The 22,390-nt window shown below is 37.0% G+C and overlaps 1 protein-coding gene and 2 long non-coding RNA genes across 3 annotated transcripts; 2 read left to right on the top strand and 1 right to left on the bottom strand.

Moving 5' to 3' along the window:
* Positions 1-1,175: 1,175 nt before the first annotated feature.
* On the bottom strand, positions 1,176-3,716 carry LOC123885739. The gene is made up of 2 exons (XR_006801237.1): positions 3,582-3,716; positions 1,176-1,513 (listed from the first exon to the last, which is right to left on the bottom strand). It is a non-coding gene; the product is annotated as an uncharacterized LOC123885739 (long non-coding RNA).
* Positions 3,717-3,967: 251 nt separating this feature from the next.
* LOC123885738 lies at positions 3,968-16,669 on the top strand. The gene is made up of 2 exons (XR_006801236.1): positions 3,968-4,101; positions 16,332-16,669. It is a non-coding gene; the product is annotated as an uncharacterized LOC123885738 (long non-coding RNA).
* Positions 16,670-20,399: 3,730 nt separating this feature from the next.
* On the top strand, positions 20,400-21,403 carry LOC123885736 (probable glycerol-3-phosphate acyltransferase 8). Its single transcript, XM_045935051.1, has 2 exons — positions 20,400-20,849; positions 20,945-21,403. Exons 1-2 carry the CDS (start codon positions 20,533-20,535, stop codon positions 21,276-21,278), a joined length of 651 nt encoding a protein of 216 aa, XP_045791007.1. The 5' UTR covers positions 20,400-20,532; the 3' UTR covers positions 21,279-21,403.
* Positions 21,404-22,390: the final 987 nt, after the last annotated feature.

The raw sequence follows: 22,390 nt of genomic DNA, 5'->3' as shown, positions 1-22,390 counted from the left end.
AAACATCTTTGTTGTCAATGCTCTGATACCATACCGGAGGAACCTGTGCTATCTGATGTGCTACTAGATGGTGAAACATCTTGGTCATCATGTTGAAAATTTTGTGCTGGTGAAGTGTGATCTGTTTTAGGCTATTTGATGATGACTCCACTGCTGATTTATATCTGATGAGGTATGTATCCCATGGTGTTGTCTTCGTTTGTAGTAGCTCTGTGCACTATGTTCCTGGATATCTCTACTATTGTACTCTTTGATTAATGCCTGAAGACCCTATTTTGTCTAAACTTCTGACTAAAAAGAGAAGTAGTTTAGTAGTTGGTAGGCATGATATGTTTTACTGCTAATGTTTGTTGTGCTACCTGATGTTGAAACATATGCATGCTCCTTTAGTGGTTGGATGTGTTCTACTATATGATGTGGTGTCTGATGCTTAGACATCTGCTAATCTTGAGTGGTGTAGTATTGAATATGTGCTGCTGTATGCTTATGTGCTGATATGGGTGATAAAATTTGAGGGGAAGTAGCATAATGCAGTAAGTAGATACTATTCTGTTGTGCAATGATCTATTTGTTTGCTTTGGATGATGTCCTACCATATGTTGGAACATCCTGGTTGCATGAGAACTTATTTTTCTCAGCTTTGTGGGAATCTACTCTTCCCAACTGCTATTTTGTGGTATGCTTAAGGAGTTGTGATCTGTGATGTGTTTTGTGTGCGGTAGCAGTATGTGATGTATGGTATCTGATGATTATATGATGTGGAACATAATGTTGAGGACATTTGCCTTTTCTGTTGGTACGTGATGTAATGCTTCTGCTATTTCAAAACTATGAATTACTAGATACTAATATATGGATCTGTTATGCTCTGATATTCTGCACTATGGATTTCTGTGATGTTCATTACTATTGCCCTATGCACGGAGTTTTTGTTTGGCATATTTTGTGGCTAAAAAGGGGGAGTAGTATGTTTGGTATGTTTGTGTTTTTCTGCTACTCTATAATGTTGTACCCTGTCTATGAAGAAGAAGTAGTGTGTGTGTTGTGACATGCATGAATTCCAAATGTTACACCCCGATTTTCAAACCAAACAAAGGGCATATATATATATTTTTTTTTAAAAGACATCACGCTAAATAAATATTTTCAGAGTGCGCGTGAAACTCATGACAAGCTCATCATTAAATCATACAACAGTTTTAATATACAATATCAAACGATTGTATTAAGGGCTTCGAAAAGCAAATGTGTACCTGAATAATTTACATACAGCGGATACATTAAGTTCATCAACCAAAAGACACGAGTTATGAACCGAATATATGACAAGGCCAAAAGGCACTAAACATGTCTGAGTATAAATGTATAAGACATACAGTCATCCAAAAATACAAACTAGGCCCTAAGCCTAACCAAAAATGTAGCCTAACAAGTGCTAACATCTACTCTCCGGCATAATCTACGAAGTCCTCGCCATCCACACGACCCACAGTCTCGCTTGGCTCTCCGTCATCTAAGGTGGGGGATAACCCGTTCATTTATCACATACAAAGCAAGGGTCACCATCTGGAAACAGGAAATACAAATACCAAATACCAAATAGAAAGCGGCTAAACACTTATCATTTTCCTCAACACACGCATAATAAATAAAATGCGCACATAGCCTAATGCAAACCTCTAATGAATGAGTGTGGCACCCCGTCACAGGATCGCCACGGTAACACCCCGTCACAGGATCGTTACATGCATGAATTATTTCCGGAAATATCCTCTCATAAAGGAGAGTCGTAGGTCTCTAGCAACACCCCGTCACAGGATCGTCGCCTCTACTATCATCAACACAATCTCAAGAATTAGAGTGGACACCCCGTCACAGGATCATCACACTCTGCGACACCCCGTCACAGGATCGTCACGTATTGGGACTCAATAAAGATCCCGAAGGATTAAGGTGGACACCCCGTCACAGGATCGTCACACCCCGCGGTCCACTCGCGCGACCACGTACTATGAGTGCATGAGCATACGATACCCCTATCTATGCCATTTCAACACATTACATATATTCCAAACCAAATTATATGTAAGACCAAAAGCAACATGTATTCATTACGAACTCAACTCGAGAATACATTCACAACGTACCAAGCACAAAAGCCCAACCGAGCACAACAAGAAAGCATACCCTAATGCTATCGACGGAATTTAAATACGGAAATAAAAACGGTGCCCTTACCTCGGCAATGCTTCCAACCAAAAACCACAACGTTTCACACTATCTACCGTTTCGCGTTTCCTAAAAATAACGAGCGGACAATGCATAAGTTTCTCCCAAAATATCTTAACGAAACTAAACCTATCAACAAAGGTCTAGAGGTGTCTAAGGCACTTCCTAACACTCTCGGATATTATTTCCGAGTCCTCCCCATAGTGATTAAAAATTCCCGAAGTTAAATACACTATTTTTCACAAAACAAACACATTTTCGTTTTCAAAGCATACCATTGCTCTCTATGGTTTTAAACTTCAAAGGACACTTTCACACACTACCAAAACACTTGAAAACAACCTAAAAATTTTACGAAAATATCTCGACAAAATAATCGAGTTTTTCTTGCGTCGCAAGTTTCAAGTTTTTCTTTCCAAATACAATCCTATAATCATACTTTGACCCACCTATGATCATTTCATCAAAGCATGATCATTTTTCCCAAAATTGTGGACTTAGAAAAAATTCACAAATTTCCCCCCATACAACCTTGAGGTTCGGCCATCCAAAAGCAAAATGGCACTTCCGCTCAAAAAATTTCGCTTCCGAGGGCATGGTAATATCCCATAATACCCCCGAGTCACTAATCCAAGCCCCCAAAAATTTTCCGGGCAAAGCCTCTAATTACGAAAAATTCAATTTTTGGTTCTTTAAGACACATACAACACCAAAACCATTTTTACCCAAAACTTTTTGCATGGTAATTCACCCTAGGCCATAATTGTGCCTCCCCCAAAGCCCTAACCAATTTTGAAACCTCTCCCACACTTTTCCAAAATTTCACATGACCAAAAGTTTTGAAAATGTGAACCACACCCAAACTTTTTCCAATGCCAATACCTAGCAAGCCTCTATTAGTTCACAAGCCTATGGAAATGATCAACCAATTCATTTTGAGGGTCAAAACAAGAATTTCCAAAAATTTGTTCATAAAGTCCTCAAGAACACACACAAAAATATTTTTCCTTGTTTCACAAAAACAAAGCCATTTCCTAACACCCATTTCCCTACAATGCTCATAAACAACACCAAAAATAAAAGCACAACACAAGTTTTCAAAGTTATGAGCATTTCAAATAAATTTTCCAAACCCTAACAAAAGATTTCATGAAAATCTTAATCACCATGGAAACCAACATGTGCCAAGCTTAAACAAGCTTATAAACTACTCCTAAACACTTCCCTAGAACCACAAACACCCAAAACTTATTCTAGAAAAAAATTACTCAAGAACAAAGTCATGACAATCTCTAAAATATTCTTGGAATCATGACTTTTAGCTAAACAAAAGCATGGAGAAGGTGAGTTACCTTAAGAGGAGTGATTTCCTTGCAAGTTCCTAGTTCCAAAGAGACAAATCCTAGCTTGAATGGATGAGAAATGAAAATTTTTCAATGGTGAGTGTGAGTGAGAGAAGAGGTCGGTTTGTGAGAGAGAGAAGGGAGCTTTTGCAATTTTTTTCTAAGTCCAAAAGTCTTCCAAACAATTCATATGACAAATGGTCTTGCTCCATCATGGCCACTTGATCAAAAGACAAAACTCTAGGCCAATCCTAGCCCTCCATTTTACTTTAACAAATATCTAGATATTTTGCCTAGAGTTTTGTCTTTTGATCAAGTGGCCATGATGGAGCAAGACCATTTGTCATATGAATTGTTTGGAAGACTTTTGGACTTAGAAAAAAAATTGCAAAAACTCCCTTCTCTCTCTCACAAACCGACCTCTTCTCTCACTCACACTCACCATTGAAAAATTTTCATTTCTCATCCATTCAAGCTAGGATTTGTCTCTTTGGAACTAGGAACTTGCAAGGAAATCACTCCTCTTAAGGTAACTCACCTTCTCCATGCTTTTGTTTAGCTAAAAGTCATGATTCCAAGAATATTTTAGAGATTGTCATGACTTTGTTCTTGAGTAATTTTTTTCTAGAATAAGTTTTGGGTGTTTGTGGTTCTAGGGAAGTGTTTAGGAGTAGTTTATAAGCTTGTTTAAGCTTGGCACATGTTGGTTTCTGTAACGACCCAAAATTTAAAATTTGTCATTTAGTTATTTTACTAAGCGACGAATATTTAAGTAACGCAAACATAAGTTAGTGAGCGAGAAGTTATGTTGTTTGGGCTTTTGGGCGTGTGAGAAGCAATTGGGCTTAGTCTATTGGGCCAAGAGTTAGTAAACATTGGGGGAGCTATAAGTAGCATAAGTTTGGGTGAATAGTCTCATAAGTTACAAATCCATGAGAAGTTCAAGAGCTTAGCTAGGGCAAGGAGCTCATGAGGGAGAGGGAGAGCTCGTGGGAGAGAAAGAGAAGAGCAAGCTCGAGGAATCGTCGAACTAAGGTATGAGAGTTAGATTACATATTCATGAGTGATTCGAAAGAGGGGAGGATGTCGATTCCTCCACTCCCAAACTCTTTCCACTCTATTTTCTTGTGGGTTTTGTGGGTGACTTTCTTAATGGAAAATGGATTCTTTTGATCCTAACATGTGTAGTGAACTCATGGTAGATGAGGTAAACAACTTTGGGGAGTTGAAAGTGGGTATATGTAGATGTTTGATCAATGATTTGCATGTTTTGTTAAACTTGCTTAAAATGCAAGAAAATGGTATGAATTTGTAAGTGTGATGTATGTGGGTGTTTGTGAGTGTTAATTAATGTTCATAGATACCATATATGCTTGAATTAGCTGTTTATAAGAATTTATAACATGTCTAGATGGATTTTTGAGTGGATTCCATGTTAAACCGCCTTAGAAAACTCAAGAACAGATATTCTTTTCTGGTGTAGTTCGCTAAGCGACCAGGAGTTCGCTATAGCGAACATGTTCGCTGAAGCTCGCCAATGCTCGCCATGAGCAGGTGACTTCCTGGTGAGGTTCGCCATGTCTCGCTGAGCCTTCGCTCAGCGAAGGCCTCTGTGACAGCAATTTTGTTGATGTTTATAAGTGTAATTAGGCACTTGTAACATGGTTTAAGGGTATCCTTACATGATTGTTGATACATGTTGATACTGTTAATGCTTATTGTTAATCGTTATATGATTGATAAACGTGTATGCAATGAGTTGTAGCTTAAAGTGAGTATGTATATGTTTTAGCATTAATTTGCAATGATAAGAGAATGATGTATGTTTTATGACATAAGTGTAAATGAAACCTTGTGTGTATAAAAATGAGTATGCAGATAATTATCATGTGAATAATTATAAATTGAGTAATAGGATATTGTGTTATCCTAATGTGATAGATGTTGGAATTGTGTTTTCGCATCAATGAATAATTAGCTTCGAGCTAGAGAGCGTCATGTATTTGATGTGTTTATAAGTAATCATGCATTTATGAATAAATTGTGATATTGGAATCATGTGTATTCCAATAGAGTAAATGGACTATGTTTTCCAAAAGTGGCCGAAGATGGGATTATGTTATCCGAAATCTAGAGCCCATATCCAAACATGATATAAAACTGTGTGACTCCTCTTTATGAGTGAGATGGTTGATGATAACCGAGATCCGACATGATTTAAAATTGTATTGATGATGATCCTGCATGATCTAAAACTGACACCATCCAGCAACGATGTAAAACTGAATGAGATGGTCTAAGTTGGCCAGCATCCAACATGATGTAAAACTGTTAGTTCATCTTAAATGGGGTGACGAACATCCTGCATGATGTAAAACTGACAGCATCCTGCATGATGTAAAACTGATGTAGAGTCCGTGCATGACTATAATCTGAACAGTCCGTACATGACTATAATCTGAACAGTCCGTCATGACTGAAATCTGAACAACGTGGAAATGGTACCACATGCATTAGTTGTGTCTAGGGGACATGACATGAGTAAATGGCATTAGATTAGGGTAAACGTGCATATACTTGATAATTGTTATGTGACATTATCTGATTGGATTGTAATGTGTTTTCCGTATGTGTTAAGCTTTGGTATTTACTAATTGTTTAATACTGTGATTGTTGCCATGTCTTGGTATGTGAGCATAGTCCGTCATGACTATAAAATGAACAAGTGTAGAGTCCGTCATGACTATAAAATGAACAAGTGTAGAGTCCGTCATGACTATAAAATGAACAAGTGTAGAGTCCGTCATGACTATAAAATGAACAATTTGGTAGTGTCCGAGAAGACGTGAAACTATATGATTGGTGTTTTTGTAAATGAATGATTAATTGGTAGTCGTATTTGACGATGTATGTGCGTGAGTTAGAAAAGTATGATAGTGTGTGAAGTGTGTAGTATACTACTCACACTTATATTTATGTTTATGTTTTCTAACTCTCTGCTATGTGTAATTGCTGGACCTTTGGGGGTCCAGGTTGACAGGTTATGTGTTAGCCTCGTCCGAGTGCAATGGTGAAGCTCTGCTCTGATTGAGAGACGGGAAAAAGGGGTTTTATATATATATATAGAGTCCTTTGAGAACACTCTGTTTGGTTTAGTTTCATTTTGAAAATGTATCCGTTTTGTATGACTAATGACGCATCGTGTCGATGCGAAGATTTGTGTTGTTTATTCAAACATTTTACTAATTAATTGTATTAGTATTATCTTTGAATGAAGCTTGTAGTATTCAAACCAGCGCTTTATAATCATATTTTCAATTTTCCGCTGCGTATTTTCGAAAAAGATTTTATAAAGGCAGAGTTAATTAATTAACGGGTTTGGGTGTTACAATTGGTATCAGAGCAGGTCGTCTTCGGACTGTGAGGGTTATGTGTCAATCAGAGCCGGTCTGTGCAGTCAGATCGAGTGAGCGTGTGTGCCAGTTGTGTCTGTCTTTTCTTGTTGTACATTCGTACGCTTATTGCTTAAGTGTTTACTTTAGTGTGATGTATTCTCGTATTGAGAACTTGTTGAAAGCATGCTGTATTTTTATACGTATATACATATATATATATATATATATATATATATATATATATATATATATATATATATATATATATATGTTTGAATTGATTTTGTGGAATTCATATTTGTGAGTGATATGAAATGTAAAGCATGTACTTGACTCGATGTCTTGTGTACATGGATGTTTCATGGTCTTACATATAGTTTAGTTATAAATATATGTATAGACATGTGGTAGTGATTATGTATGCTAGTTGTTACGTAGGTTGTTACATTAGCATAGGTGTGGGATAGTGTACTTATGTGTTTTCGTAGTGGCGTGTATGTCAAGAGGACTGCACCGGGGTTTTGAGTAGATGCTTAGGTATCATATCTTATGATTACCCTTTGTATGCGACACGCATGTAGATGCTGTCGGTACTATAGATTCTTCTTGGGAAGAATAGGTTTAGAATCGATAGAACGGCTAGGTGTTCATACCGGGAGTTCTAGTGGAAGAGTACAAGTGGGTTAAGTTAAGTGGGAGATTGATATCAAAGATGGAAAGTGTAACGACCCGATTTTTAGTAAATCGATATTTTATATATTTGCATATATTTTGGGTTAGTGTTAAATATTTATTTACGCGACGTATAATTATTTATCGCGAACATAAGTTTGTGAGCGAAACCTTTGCCATGTTAGTGGGCTTGGGGCGTGTGATAGAGCTTAATGGGCCTAAGCCATTGGGCTTGGTTCAAGACCAATAGAGAGTAGTATAAGTAACCAAGTCAAACCCATGAATAGTATCACAATTCATTTTCCTTGAGTTTTGAGTGAGCAAGAGCAAAGCTAAGCTAGGGTTTTGGCTAGGAGAGCAAGAAGAAGAACACGAGCAAGGAGAAGAGATTTAGAGGCCAAGAATCATCATTCAATCCAAGGTGAGAGTGGTTAAGCATAAGCTTGGGTGATCCAAGAGAGGGGAGGTGTCTAGCCTCCATTCCCAAACTCTCTCACCCAATTTCTTTGGGGTTTGGGTGAAATTTCTTTATCATAAACATGTCATTTTCATCTTAGTTTTGATGATGGTTTTGCATGTTTATGCAACTTTGCTTATTTTGCAAGAAATTGGCATGATTTTGATTGTTTGATGTATTTGGATGTTTGGAAGGGATGATTAATGTTCCTTGATACCATATATGCTTGAAATAGCTGTTTATAAGAATTTATAACATGTCTAGATGGATTTTTGAGTGGATTCAATGTTAAACCGCCTTATTGAAACTCAAGAACAGATATTTTTCTGGTGTAGTTCGCTAAGCGACCAGGAGTTCGCTGTAGCGAACATGTTCGCTGAAGCTCGCCAATGCTCGCCATGAGCAGGTGACTTCCTGGTGAGGTTCGCCATGTCTCGCTGAGGCTTCGCTTAGCGAAGGCCTCTGTGACAGCAATTTTTGTTGATGTTTGTAAGTGTAATTAGACACTTGTAACATGGTTTAAGGGTATCCTTACATGATTGTTGATACACGTTGATGCTGTTAATGCTTATGGTTAATCGTTATATGATTTGTACGTGTATGCGATAAGTTGCAGTTTAAAGTATGTTTAATAATTGTGTTGTGTGATGGCATTTATATAAAATGTCAAAGAAGTATATGTATTTTTGTATATCGGGTTGTCCGATAAAGAAGAATATCAGTTTGTCTGATAAAGAAGTTTAATGGATTATGTTATCCATGTAGCGAGCAGTAGCTTCGTGCTAAGTGATTATCATATGTTTGGTAAATGCATGACATTCATAAATTCATGCATTATTTAGGGATATCAGACTTGTCTGATAAAGAAGGATATTGGACTTGTCCAATAAAGAAGAATATCAATGGTAAGTTCCTTGATAAAGAAGATGGTACCACATGCATTAGTCGTGTCTAGGTTGGCATGACATTGAATGTTTGGCATTAGTCGCATTTGAGTAAATGTGCAATTATGTGTTATGTGTTACGTGAGTTCTTTGTGTTGTCCGAAACGACGTGAAACTATCTGGTTGTGTATTTGTGAGTATGTGTTACCTGGTGTATTACTTATTGAGGCTTGTGTGTGAGTTAGTAATATGTGATAGGTTGAATATAGGTGCGTTTCTATATTCGTATGTATGTGATTATGTTTACTAACTCTCTACCTAATTGTTATGTGCTGGACCTTTGGGGGTTCAGGTATTCAGGTCGAGGTTTCGATCGAGCTTTAGCTGCAGATCGTTTTGGTGTGGAGCACTTCTGGTGAGGAGCTAGTGTAGGCTACCTTTGTATAGTTTTGTTAAGTTTAGTTGGGTTGTGATGTATATTAGTGCTCTGGTATTTTGTAACATCGAGTCGGGGATCGTTTGTATTCCGTCGTATATCGATGCGAACATCTTAACTTATGTTTTATGTAGATGAATTATCTTTTGGACTATTTTGTTCGTTGTTTTGAAAATCCTTTATTTAATGTTTTCCGCTGCGACGTTTCGTGTCATGTGCACGATCGTTTTATAAAATGTTTTCCGTAGCGCTCCGGCTACTTATCTTTAAAAAGTTTTTAAGATCACGTTTTTAAGGGTAGTTAGTTCGGGGTGTTACAGAAAGTGTGGTTAGGAAACTGAAAACCCGATTACAATAAGTGGGGTTGGTGATGTTTCTAGCAGAACTCGTAGCAAGAATGTTCCATTGTTGGTTGTCTTTCACTTGATGGTTCATCTTCAAAGAGGAGGAAGAGTGATAAAGATGAAAACTTTGTTGATGATAAGATTTCGAATGAATCTGATGAAATTGATGTTGGAATAATTGAGAATGGTCAGGGTGGCAAGCTCTTTGGGAAAAAGAGAATTGAATGGTAAGAGGAAGGGAACTCAAGAGAGTTCGGAAATAGAAAGGGGATGCGATATAAAAAGGTTGTGTCTCTCCGAGATGTTTCGAACTCAAGAAGTAAGGACGAATAGAGATGTTCTTGAAGTAGATTGTTCAAGACTGAGTAGCATTGTTCGAAGTGGAAGGAACTTGAGCAACAACTTGCGGGAACTGTTAGATGAAGAGTTATTGGACCAAGTGTTCGTTGAGATAGCAGACATAGATGTTAAGCGGAAAACCGTTATTGGAAAACGGGGGAGACGTTGTGCGTCGAGAGTAGGCGAACCTAGTGATGATTAGGTGATGGTTATAAGAATGGTGCAAATACCTATAGAGTTGTATCGGTGGGAGCTAAACTTGTTAGTTATTAGCAAGTGAACCCTTAAGGAAAATAAACATTTTGAATAGTTCGAAGAGACTGGTCAAGATTTGAGTAGAGATTTTGTGTGGATGAACATTAGGATTTTTATGACTGTAAGATAGTCACGAAACGCGACTAAAGATTGGTCGAATGGAGAAGAGTACACTGGTTACAAGAAGGATGATAGGGTACGTAACTAGTTGGATTGTGTGCGACAAATAAGGACGTTGTTGGAATCAACAAGATGGAGATCATGGTTGTTTGGAAATCAACTTTTTGTGGTCGCCGAGATTAAATATGGAATTACTAGGTGATCGAGCAGAGCCTAGGAAAGATTTATAGCGATTGTTGTGTCTGGAAAGTGTATATTAAGAATTTGGAAGCAATGCTCAAAGTAAGTATCAAAGGATGTTTTGTAGCATTTGGAAAAAAAAAATTAACTATGAAATGGAAAAGTCGGTGGAGATTAGAGATGTCGGACACATCGTATCTATGGGAATAGTATAGTAATACCATGTGGGAAGGAAATAAATGATTATGGATATTTTCATCGTGAACGGTGGGATGATAGTGAGTCGACGAGTGACTTAAGGTAATATTTTGGATAAGAATATTTCGACGGGAAATGATATCGGGAAGGTCATGTTAAGGAAGTCAGAAATTGGATAAGAGATTATTTGGAAAATAAAACAGTTATGTTGAATGTTCGACGCAATGATTTGGGGAATTGCAAGGAAAAGGAATTTGACGGTTGGATAGTATATTTTTGGGCATGTGTTAAGAAATTTGAGAAGTTAGACAGCAGATGAGTGTAGAGGTTGTGCTACCGAATGAATAGTTGGAATGAGATTCGGCACAGTGAAACGATTTAAGAAAATGTTGAGAACCTATGGAACTTAAGGAGTTGCGGAGTATGCAACAGAGGTGTCTTTTCGGAGTGCATTAGACGGAGTAGAATTTGTTTTTGGGGCGGTGCTGTGAGTACCGAAAGATGTTAAGAGAAAGTTTTAAGTAGTTTGATGAGAATGGTTTATGCCATCATCACGATTGTTGACTATCTATCGACAAATCGAGGGATTAGCTGTCCTTGATCTATTGTTGATGAGTAGACGAGATTGTGTCGATTGGGATTGACTGATTTTGTCAAACTTGGTTTGGTTTGGAGTTTGTATGTTTTGTTGGTACGAATCCGGAAGAAGTGTGATCTTGAATCGGAGTTTGTGTAAGAGACCGTATCGGTTAAGGTATTATGACTAGAAAACCCGTTGGTTAGAATGCAAGTTGGGAATTAGAAAGTCGGATGAGGGAGTTTATCCGGAGTTGTGTTTTAGTCGGGTAATTTTCGAGGGCGAAAATCTTTTAAGGGGGGTAGAGTTGTAACGACCCAAAATTTAATATTTGTCATTTAGTTATTTTACTAAGCGACGAATATTTAAGTAACGCAAACATAAGTTAGTGAGCGAGAAGTTATGTTGTTTGGGCTTTTGGGCGTGTGAGAAGCAATTGGGCTTAGTCTATTAGGCCAAGAGTTAGTAAACATTGGGGGAGCTATAAGTAGCATAAGTTTGGGTGAATAGTCTCATAAGTTACAAATCCATGAGAAGTTCAAGAGCTTAGCTAGGGCAAGGAGCTCATGAGGGAGAGGGAGAGCTCGTGGGAGAGAAAGAGAAGAGCAAGCTCGAGGAATTGTCGAACTAAGGTATGAGAGTTAGATTACATATTCGTGAGTGATTCGAAAGAGGGGAGGATGTCGATTCCTCCACTCCCAAACTCTTTCCACTCTATTTTCTTGTGGGTTTTGTGGGTGACTTTCTTAATGGAAAATGGATTCTTTTGATCCTAACATGTGTAGTGAACTCATGGTAGATGAGGTAAACAACTTTGGGGAGTTGAAAGTGGGTATATGTAGATGTTTGATCAATGATTTGCATGTTTTGTTAAACTTGCTTAAAATGCAAGAAAATGGTATGAATTTGTAAGTGTGATGTATGTGGGTGTTTGTGAGTGTTAATTAATGTTCATAGATACCATATATGCTTGAATTAGCTGTTTATAAGAATTTATAACATGTCTAGATGGATTTTTGAGTGGATTCCATGTTAAACCGCCTTAGAAAACTCAAGAACAGATATTCTTTTCTGGTGTAGTTCGCTAAGTGACCAGGAGTTCGCTATAGCGAACATGTTCGCTGAAGCTCGCCAATGCTCGCCATGAGCAGGTGACTTCCTGGTGAGGTTCGTCATGTCTCGCTGAGCCTTCGCTCAGCGAAGGCCTCTGTGACAGCAATTTTGTTGATGTTTATAAGTGTAATTAGGCACTTGTAACATGGTTTAAGGGTATCCTTACATGATTGTTGATACATGTTGATACTGTTAATGCTTATTGTTAATCGTTATATGATTGATAAACGTGTATGCAATGAGTTGTAGCTTAAAGTGAGTATGTATATGTTTTAGCATTAATTTGCAATGATAGGAGAATGATGTATGTTTTATGACATAAGTGTAAATGAAACCTTGTGTGTATAAAAATGAGTATGCAGATAATTATCATGTGAATAATTATAAATTGAGTAATAGGATATTGTGTTATCCTAATGTGATAGATGTTGGAATTGTGTTTTCGCATCAATGAATAATTAACTTCGAGCTAGAGAGCGTCATGTATTTGATGTGTTTATAAGTAATCATGCATTTATGAATAAATTGTGATATTGGAATCATGTGTATTCCAATAGAGTAAATGGACTATGTTTTCCAAAAGTGGCCGAAGATGGGATTATGTTATCCGAAATCTAGAGCCCATATCCAAACATGATATAAAACTGTGTGACTCCTCTTTATGAGTGAGATGGTTGATGATAACCGAGATCCGACATGATTTAAAATTGTATTGATGATGATCCTGCATGATCTAAAACTGACACCATCCAGCAACGATGTAAAACTGAATGAGATGGTCTAAGTTGGCCAGCATCCAACATGATGTAAAACTGTTAGTTCATCTTAAATGGGGTGACGAACATCCTGCATGATGTAAAACTGACAGCATCCTATATGATGTAAAACTGATGTAGAGTCCGTGCATGACTATAATCTGAACAGTCCGTACATGACTATAATCTGAACAGTCCGTCATGACTGAAATCTGAACAACGTGGAAATGGTACCACATGCATTAGTTGTGTCTAGGGGACATGACATGAGTAAATGGCATTAGATTGCATTAGGGTAAACGTGCATATACTTGATAATTGTTATGTGACATTATCTGATTGGATTGTAATGTGTTTTCCGTATGTGTTAAGCTTTGGTATTTACTAATTGTTTAATACTGTGATTGTTGCCATGTCTTGGTATGTGAGCAGAGTCCGTCATGACTATAAAATGAACAAGTGTAGAGTCCGTCATGACTATAAAATGAACAAGTGTAGAGTCCGTCATGACTATAAAATGAACAAGTGTAGAGTCCGTCATGACTATAAAATGAACAATTTGGTAGTGTCCGAGAAGACGTGAAACTATATGATTGGTGTGTTTGTAAATGAATGATTAATTGGTAGTCGTATTTGACGATGTATGTGCGTGAGTTAGAAAAGTATGATAGCGTGTGAAGTGTGTAGTATACTACTCACACTTATATTTATGTTTATGTTTTCTAACTCTCCGCTATGTGTAATTGCTGGACCTTTGGGGGTCCAGGTTGACAGGTTATGTGTTAGCCTCGTCCGAGTGCAATGGTGAAGCTCTGCTCTGATTGAGAGACGGGAAAAAGGGGTTTTATATATATATAGAGTCCTTTGAGAACACTCTGTTTGGTTTAGTTTCATTTTGAAAATGTATCCATTTTGTATGACTAATGACGCATCGTGTCGATGCGAAGATTTGTGTTGTTTATTCAAACATTTTACTAATTAATTGTATTAGTATTATCTTTGAATGAAGCTTGTAGTATTCAAACCAGCGCTTTATAATCATATTTTCAATTTTCCGCTGCGTATTTTCGAAAAAGATTTTATAAAGGCAGAGTTAATTAATTAACGGGTTTGGGTGTTACAGTTTCCATGGTGATTAAGATTTTCATGAAATCTTTTGTTAGGGTTTGGAAAATTTATTTGAAATGCTCATAACTTTGAAAACTTGTGTTGTGCTTTTATTTTTGGTGTTGTTTATGAGCATTGTAGGGAAATGGGTGTTAGGAAATGGCTTTGTTTTTGTGAAACAAGGAAAAATATTTTTGTGTGTGTTCTTGAGGACTTTATGAACAATTTTTTGGAAATTCTTGTTTTGACCCTCAAAATGAATTGGTTGATCATTTCCATAGGCTTGTGAACTAATAGAGGCTTGCTAGGTATTGGCATTGGAAAAATTTTGGGTGTGGTTCACATTTTCAAAACTTTTGGTCATGTGAAATTTTGGAAAAGTGTGGGAGAGGTTTCAAAATTGGTTAGGGCTTTGGGGGAGGCACAATTGTGGCCTAGGGTGAATTACCATGCAAAAAGTTTTGGGTAAAAATAGTTTTGGTGTTGTATGTGTCTTAAAGAACCAAAAATTGAATTTTTCGTAATTAGAGGCTTTGCCCGGAAAATTTTTGGGGGCTTGGATTAGTGACTCGGGGGTATTATGGGATATTACCATGCCCTCGGAAGCGAAAAATTTTGAGCGGAAGTGCCATTTTGCTTTTGGATGGCCGAACCTCAAGGTTGTATGGGGGGAAATTTGTGAATTTTTTCTAAGTCCACAATTTTGGGAAAAATGATCATGCTTTGATGAAATGATCATAGGTGGGTCAAAGTATGATTATAGGATTGTATTTGGAAAGAAAAACTTGAAACTTGCGACGCAAGAAAAACTCGATTATTTTGTCGAGATATTTTCGTAAAATTTTTAGGTTGTTTTCAAGTGTTTTGGTAGTGTGTGAAAGTGTCCTTTGAAGTTTAAAACCATAGAGAGCAATGGTATGCTTTGAAAACGAAAATGTGTTTGTTTTGTGAAAAATAGTGTATTTAACTTCGGGAATTTTTAATCACTATGGGGTGGACTCGGAAATAATATCCGACAGTGTTAGGAAGTGCCTTAGACACCTCTAGACCTTTGTTGATAGGTTTAGTTTCGTTAAGATATTTTGGGAGAAACTTATGCATTGTCCGCTCGTTATTTTTAGGAAACGCGAAACGGTAGATAGTGTGAAACGTTGTGGTTTTTGGTTGGAAGCATTGCCGAGGTAAGGGCACCGTTTTTATTTCCGTATTTAAATTCCGTCGATAGCATTAGGGTATGCTTTCTTGTTGTGCTTGGTTGCTTGCTTGTTGTGCTCGGTTGGGCTTTTGTGCTTGGTACGTTGTGAATGTATTCTCGAGTTGAGTTCGTAATGAATACATGTTGCTTTTGGTCTTACATATAATTTGGTTTGGAATATATGTAATGTGTTGAAATGGCATAGATAGGGGTATCGTATGCTCATGCACTCATAGTACGTGGTCGCGCGAGTGGACCGCGGGGTGTGACGATCCTGTGACGGAGTGTCCACCTTAATCCTTCGGGATCTTTATTGAGTCCCAATACGTGACGATCCTGTGACGGGGTATCGCGGAGTGTGATGATCCTGTGACGGGGTGTCCACTCTAATTCTTGAGATTGTGTTGATGATAGTAGAGGCGACGATCCTGTGACGGGGTGTTGCTAGAGACCTACGACTCTCCTTTATGAGAGGATATTTCCGGAAATAATTCATGCATGTAACGATCATGTGACGGGGTGTTACCGTGGCGATCCTGTGACGGGGTGCCACACTCATTCATTAGAGGTTTGCATTAGGCTATGTGCGCATTTTATTTATTATGCGTGTGTTGAGGAAAATGATAAGTGTTTAGCCGCTTTCTATTTGGTATTTGGTATTTGTATTTCCTGTTTCCAGATGGTGACCCTTGCTTTGTATGTGATAAATGAACGGGTTATCCCCCACCTTAGATGACGGAGAGCCAAGCGAGACTGTGGGTCGTGTGGATGGCGAGGACTTCGTAGATTATGCCGGATAGTAGATGTTAGCACTTGTTAGGCTACATTTTTGGTTAGGCTTAGGGCCTAGTTTGTATTTTTGGATGACTGTATGTCTTATACATTTATACTCAGACATGTTTAGTGCCTTTTGGCCTTGTGATATATTCGGTTCATAACTCGTGTCTTTTGGTTGATGAACTTAATGTATCCGCTGTATGTAAATTATTCAGGTACACATTTGCTTTTCGAAGCCCTTAATACAATCGTTTGATATTGTATATTAAAACTGTTGTATGATTTAATGATGAGCTTGTCATGAGTTTCACGCGCACTCTGAAAATATTTATTTAGCGTGATGTCTTTTAAAAATATATATATATATATATATATATATATATATATATATATATATATATATATATATATATATATATATATATATATATGCCCTTGGTTTGGTTTGAAAATCGGGGTGTAACAAATTCAAGGGGAGTAAGAACCATTTTTTTCTGATGGCCTGATGAGATGCATGAGCTGATGTATTCAGGGGGAGCAAAAGTAAAGTTTCTCTGATCTGATATTAAGGGAGAGAGTAATGCAATATCAATTTCTCTGCCTATGTGTGCTTAGAGGATTTCCAACTACCTTTTTACCTTATTTACTAACCATTATATTCCCTTACGACTATCCTCTAAGTTACATCTATATACCATAGAATCCCATGCTACTAAAGTCTAGGTTTAAGGTCAAAAGATCATACCATAGAATTCCATACTACCAAAGTAGTTGTTTGACAATATAGAGCAAAAACAATAAAGAGCGATTTGCTCTATATTGTCAAACAACTACTTTAGAACATAACAGGACAACACCAAGTTTCCAAAGTTTACTCCATCAATCATAAGTGGAATTTACTCAAATTTGAAGGTAGTTAACTTTAGTTTACAGTGAAACAAACAACAGTTCAATTCAAGCATTGTACTAAAAGATATATCAAGGACACTACAACATCACCAATGCAAATTTTTAAATGTATCTGAAACTTCCAACTCAATTTTCTCAGTCATAACATAGGGTCTGTATAAAATGGACTGTTAAGATTTTCATGGTTTGGAGAAAATGGAGAAAACTTTAGAAAGTCTTCAAGATAGTAAAAATCATAAGGATTCATATTTGATAAAAGATGGTGAAAATAGCACAATGGTGGCTCTTATATAGAGCAATTTTGGTGTTAACTAACTAACCACCTAATAACAAACTATAACAAACTAATGAAAACTCTAACTAACTTTTCAAAGCTCTAACTAATTATCTATATTCTTAACATGGACCAATAAAAAGAATGGTCCATCTTGGACCAATATTTATTTACCTTTAGATTGATTTAATCTATATAATAGTACTATACACCCTTGACGGTGGTTCTGCAAGTGCACAGAATCGCTACCAAGTAATAAAGTGATAAGTGTATCGTTCTCCACAGGGATTGTGTCAAGGTTACTAGTTTCACTTAAGAATATAGTAGTTTCCTTCGCTCTATTTGTTTTGAAAGGTCTCTTTGCGGGTAATTTAGTAAAATGCAGAAAATAAAATACTGAATTTAAATGACATAAAATAAAAGGTGTGTGTGACCACGCAGGGTGGTTAAGTGTGGCTGGATCCCTCCCTTACTCCTACTTAATTGGTTGTTCAATTCTTTCCCTCTATTAGAATTTAGACTGTTGAAAATAGGTTTGAAGCAATATCTGTTCCTATTTCTATTACAAGCTGTACAGAGCCTAGTTAAAGGTTACCCTTACTTTATTTAAGCATCATTGCCCCCACTTTTTTGTTTAAACTTTGGTATCATTACCCAGGTGACTCCGTGTGTCATAAGCTGTCACGTGTGCCTAAAACTAGTCACTTACCCAGAAGCAACTCTGTAAGGTAGAAATTATCGTGCGTTCTAATCCTATACTAAGACCTCAGATACTAAATTTAATGGTCTCATGTTGGCCCTAGCATACAGTCCTTCGTTCGGGAATACTAGCTTCGTTTTCTATGCGATATCCACTAGGTCCTTAGATTTTATTCTAATGTGATCAATATTAAAATAAATATAATACTAGGATAAAAGAGTTAGCAATAACAAAGCAATTGAATTATACCCAAATTGTATAAATTACAAAACCAAACATTCGTAAGGGAGTTCCTCGACTCCACCTAACCTAGGAAAAATAAATTACAAAAGCAGAAAGAAAAGAACCTTGTTGGCCTTGGAGTTCTTTGGCCTCCTTGCCTTCTCCTTAGAGTTCTTCTACTCTAGAGTAAATATTGAACAGGTCTCAATATTTTTGAATGTATAATAGTGGAGGTAGGAGACTCTATTTATAGTTTTTCAACTAGGTTTGAGCTTTTTCTACGCACCCATCGTGGCCACGATGGCGTGTATTTTCGCCTCATCGTGGCCACGATGGATCCTATCATGGTGCGATGGAAGATCTTCTCAGGATTTTCTGCGTATTTTTCAAGTCATCATCGTGCCACGATGACAAGCCATCGTGCCACGATGAAAAAGATTTTCTGCAGATTTTCTTCAATTAAACCGCCTTCTCGTCGTGCCACGCTGAGACTCATCGTGGGTACGATGGTTGCGCTGCCTTATTACATTTTTGCCCTTTTTTGTTGTTTTTTCCACTTTTCTTACTTCTGAGTCTTGTAACTTCACTTTTTCCGGTATTTGTTTGCTTTTGAGCTTCAATTACTATTAAAACCACTCTAATTTACTACTAAAAACATCATATAATTGGATGTCATCTCAACCCCACACTTAAAATGTTGCTCGTCCTCGAAGCATATCTCTGAGGAATGGCCTGATAGACCATTTTTTCAAGGTATCGATTTCAACACTCTTTCTGATGATGATAATGCATCTCTGTTAGAACCTTTTGGTGAGGAAGAGGTTAGAGAAACCGTTTGGAGTTGTGATGGTAATAAGTCCGGGTTTGGATGGGTTCAACATTAATTTTTTGAAAGCTTGTTGGCTGATAGTCAAATATGATGTGTTGGCTTTTCTAAGTGAATTTCATGAAAACGCTCACTTGCCTAAAGCGTTGACTGCTTCGTTCTTAACTTTAATTCGCAAGAAGGACCATCCGCGAGAGCTCTTCGATTATCGGCCCATTTGTTTGATTGGAAGTCTCTACAAAATTTTATCAAAAATTTTGGCCTACAGATTGAAAAAAGTATTGGGGAAGGTAATTTCTAGCTGCCAATCGGCCTTTCTACCTCAGAGATAGATCCTGGATGGTGTTGTGGTTTTAAACGAGATCACTGATTTAGCCAAGAAAAGAAAAGATGATTGCTTGTTGTTTAAAGTCGATTTCGAACGTGCTTATGATATTGTGAGTTGGCATGTTTTCGAACGTATGATGCTAAAAATGGGTTTTTCGGAAGGTTGGTTAAAGTGGATGAGAGCTTGCATTTTTGAAAGCTCGATGTCTATCCTGATAAATGGAAGCCCTACAGAGAATTTCAAAGTGGAAAGAGGTTTACACCAAGGTGATCCGTTAACCCCGTTTTTATTTGTTATTGTTGCTGAAGGATTGGCCGGGCTGATGCGAAGAGCCGTCGAGATTGGTAAATTCAAAGGGTATCAAGGTAATGATAATATCCAGTTTCAGATTCTCCAAATTATCTAATTGATCTGTTGGATGCCAAATTTTCCTTAAAAAAAAAGACAAATTGAATTCAATGGCATTGTAAGTGATTGATTAACCAATTTTTTTTTTAAATCGGGTATTCTCTACACGCAACTGCAAAGACTAATATCTTGAGCCTTATGAGACACAAATGAGTGACAAACTCTTCTAAGAGTTTTAACGTTAGTGCATGCCCAAGGGCAGAAATCAAACTCAGAACCTTAATTAGACTAGAAAAAACTCGCATCATCTCATCTAAATGCTATTAACCAACTTTTTTAGCTTATTAAATCTAGTCATAAATAACCAACATTTAAAACGATGGTAGTTATTATGGGTAGTACTTGACAAGAAACAATACCACGAGGATTCCCAAGGTTAAATCCGTAATTCACGATTTCTTAACTAACATTTAAAACTGAACGTTCCCTCACGTTCCTCTGTCGCGCTCTCTAAAAGCAGAGTACACCTGTCACCGTCGTAACAGAAAAATGGCACCGCCAAAACTGAAACGTAACTTCCCTCCGATAACCGAATACAACGGAACTTCTTCCCCGCATGAATCAGTCGCCGCCGATCTCGACGGAACACTTCTCATTTCTCGAAGCTCTTTTCCTTACTTCATGCTTGTTGCTGTTGAAGCTGGAAGTCTCCTCCGTGGCTTCATTCTTCTTCTCTCCGTTCCTTTTATTATCTTTGCTTATCTATTTGTTTCTGAATCTCTCGGTATTCAGATGCTGATTTTCATCTCTTTCGCTGGTCTTCAATTTGATGATATCGAACTCGCTTCACGCGCTGTTCTTCCAAGGTACTGTAACAACCCTAACAGTGTAACTTTACTCTTTCATTCATTCTTTTTCTGATTCTGTTCAATTAGGTTCAATTTGATGTGTTTTTGTGCAGATTTTATGCTGCGGATGTAAGGAGAGAGAGTTTTGAAGTATTTGATCGGTGTAAGAGGAAGGTAGTGGTGACGGCGAATCCGACGGTGATGGTGGATGCGTTTGTGAAGGATTATCTCGGCGGAGATAAGGTTTTGGGAACGGAAATTGAGGTGAACTCTAAGACAAAGAAGGCGACTGGATTTGTGAAGAAACCTGGTGTACTTGTTGGAGATTTGAAGCGTTTGGCAGTTGTGAAAGAGTTTGGTGATGAATTGCCAGATTTTGGACTTGGAGATCGGAAAACTGATCATGATTTCATGTCAATTTGCAAGGTTTGGCTTCTAGTATACTAATCATCAAGTTTTATATTTTGAATTTTGGTGTGAATTGCATGTATTGATTTTACATGTCTCTGCAGATTTGAACATTTTTATTATCTAATTTACTGATCATCTGTGTGGAAAAGGTCCATTTTCTATGGAATGGAATACTAGTTATTTTTTTCCTTCTTTCTTTGCAATAACTTTATACATGGTTATGGAATAGTTCAAAGCGCAATATTGTTTTCTACTTTGTTTTATGGGATGCTTCTAATGTTGCACAACTAGCCCAAATTGTGCACCATGCGCAAGTTGGTCATATTATTATAACGAGTGCGAATTTTACAAAATTCACCGTTGGATTGAAAATTTATATCATAGATCGTTCATAATTTTTTTTTAAAGAAATCAAAAATCATTTGATATGTTATTGTGACCCATCAAAATTAACGGTTTATGAATTTTAATTGAATACCGTTAATCTTGATGAGTCTCAATATCATATCAAATAATTTTTATTTTTTTTTTAAAAATTTATGGATGATCTATTTGATATAAACTTTCAATCCAACGATAAATTTTATAAAATTCGTATTCGTTATAATAATATTCAAAACTTGTGGACCATGAAAGAATTAGGTGAAGTCTTTCACGTTAGCGAAAGTCTATTTTATGTTGATAATCTGTTTTCATCTTGTTTGGCTATATTTTCCCAAATTGTAAGTTATGTTGGACCCACAATATTAACCACCCCAGCCAACAGCCAGCTTCCATGGTCTATTCATTCTTCATACATACTACTCTAGTACTCTTAGAGGGGATTTCACGACTTAATTAATCCAGTCATAGTCCGTGTACTAGTTGTACTATACTACTTAAGTAGGAAATTTGCCACCTACAATTTTCTTCTCATTTATTTTACTGATATGGTTGCTGAACTCACACTTACTAGTTACAACCTTAGTTATACATGAAATTGACCCAATAAGATAATATTTAGTATATACTTATTAACTAAATATTATTTAATAAAATACCTAAATGATACGTTTTAAAAATGCCTCAGATATATTCGGATGAAGTAATTAGAAATTTTAGGATTCTAAACCATTCAAATGATTCGATTGAATTACCTTTATTTTTAA

This window comes from Trifolium pratense, linkage group LG5 (genome assembly GCF_020283565.1).
Source record: "Trifolium pratense cultivar HEN17-A07 linkage group LG5, ARS_RC_1.1, whole genome shotgun sequence".
Classification (NCBI taxonomy): Eukaryota; Viridiplantae; Streptophyta; class Magnoliopsida; order Fabales; family Fabaceae; genus Trifolium; species Trifolium pratense.
The sequence above is the reverse complement of the archived record's forward strand: the minus strand, read 5'-3'. Positions and strand labels throughout refer to the sequence as shown.

Coding starts and splice junctions, on each gene's coding strand:
- LOC123885736 (XM_045935051.1), top strand. CDS start 20,533: ATGGCACCGCCAAAACTGAAACGTAACTTCCCTCCGATAACCGAATAC. Junction 20,850..20,944: donor TCACGCGCTGTTCTTCCAAG/GTACTGTAACAA, acceptor GTTTTTGTGCAG/ATTTTATGCTGCGGATGTAA.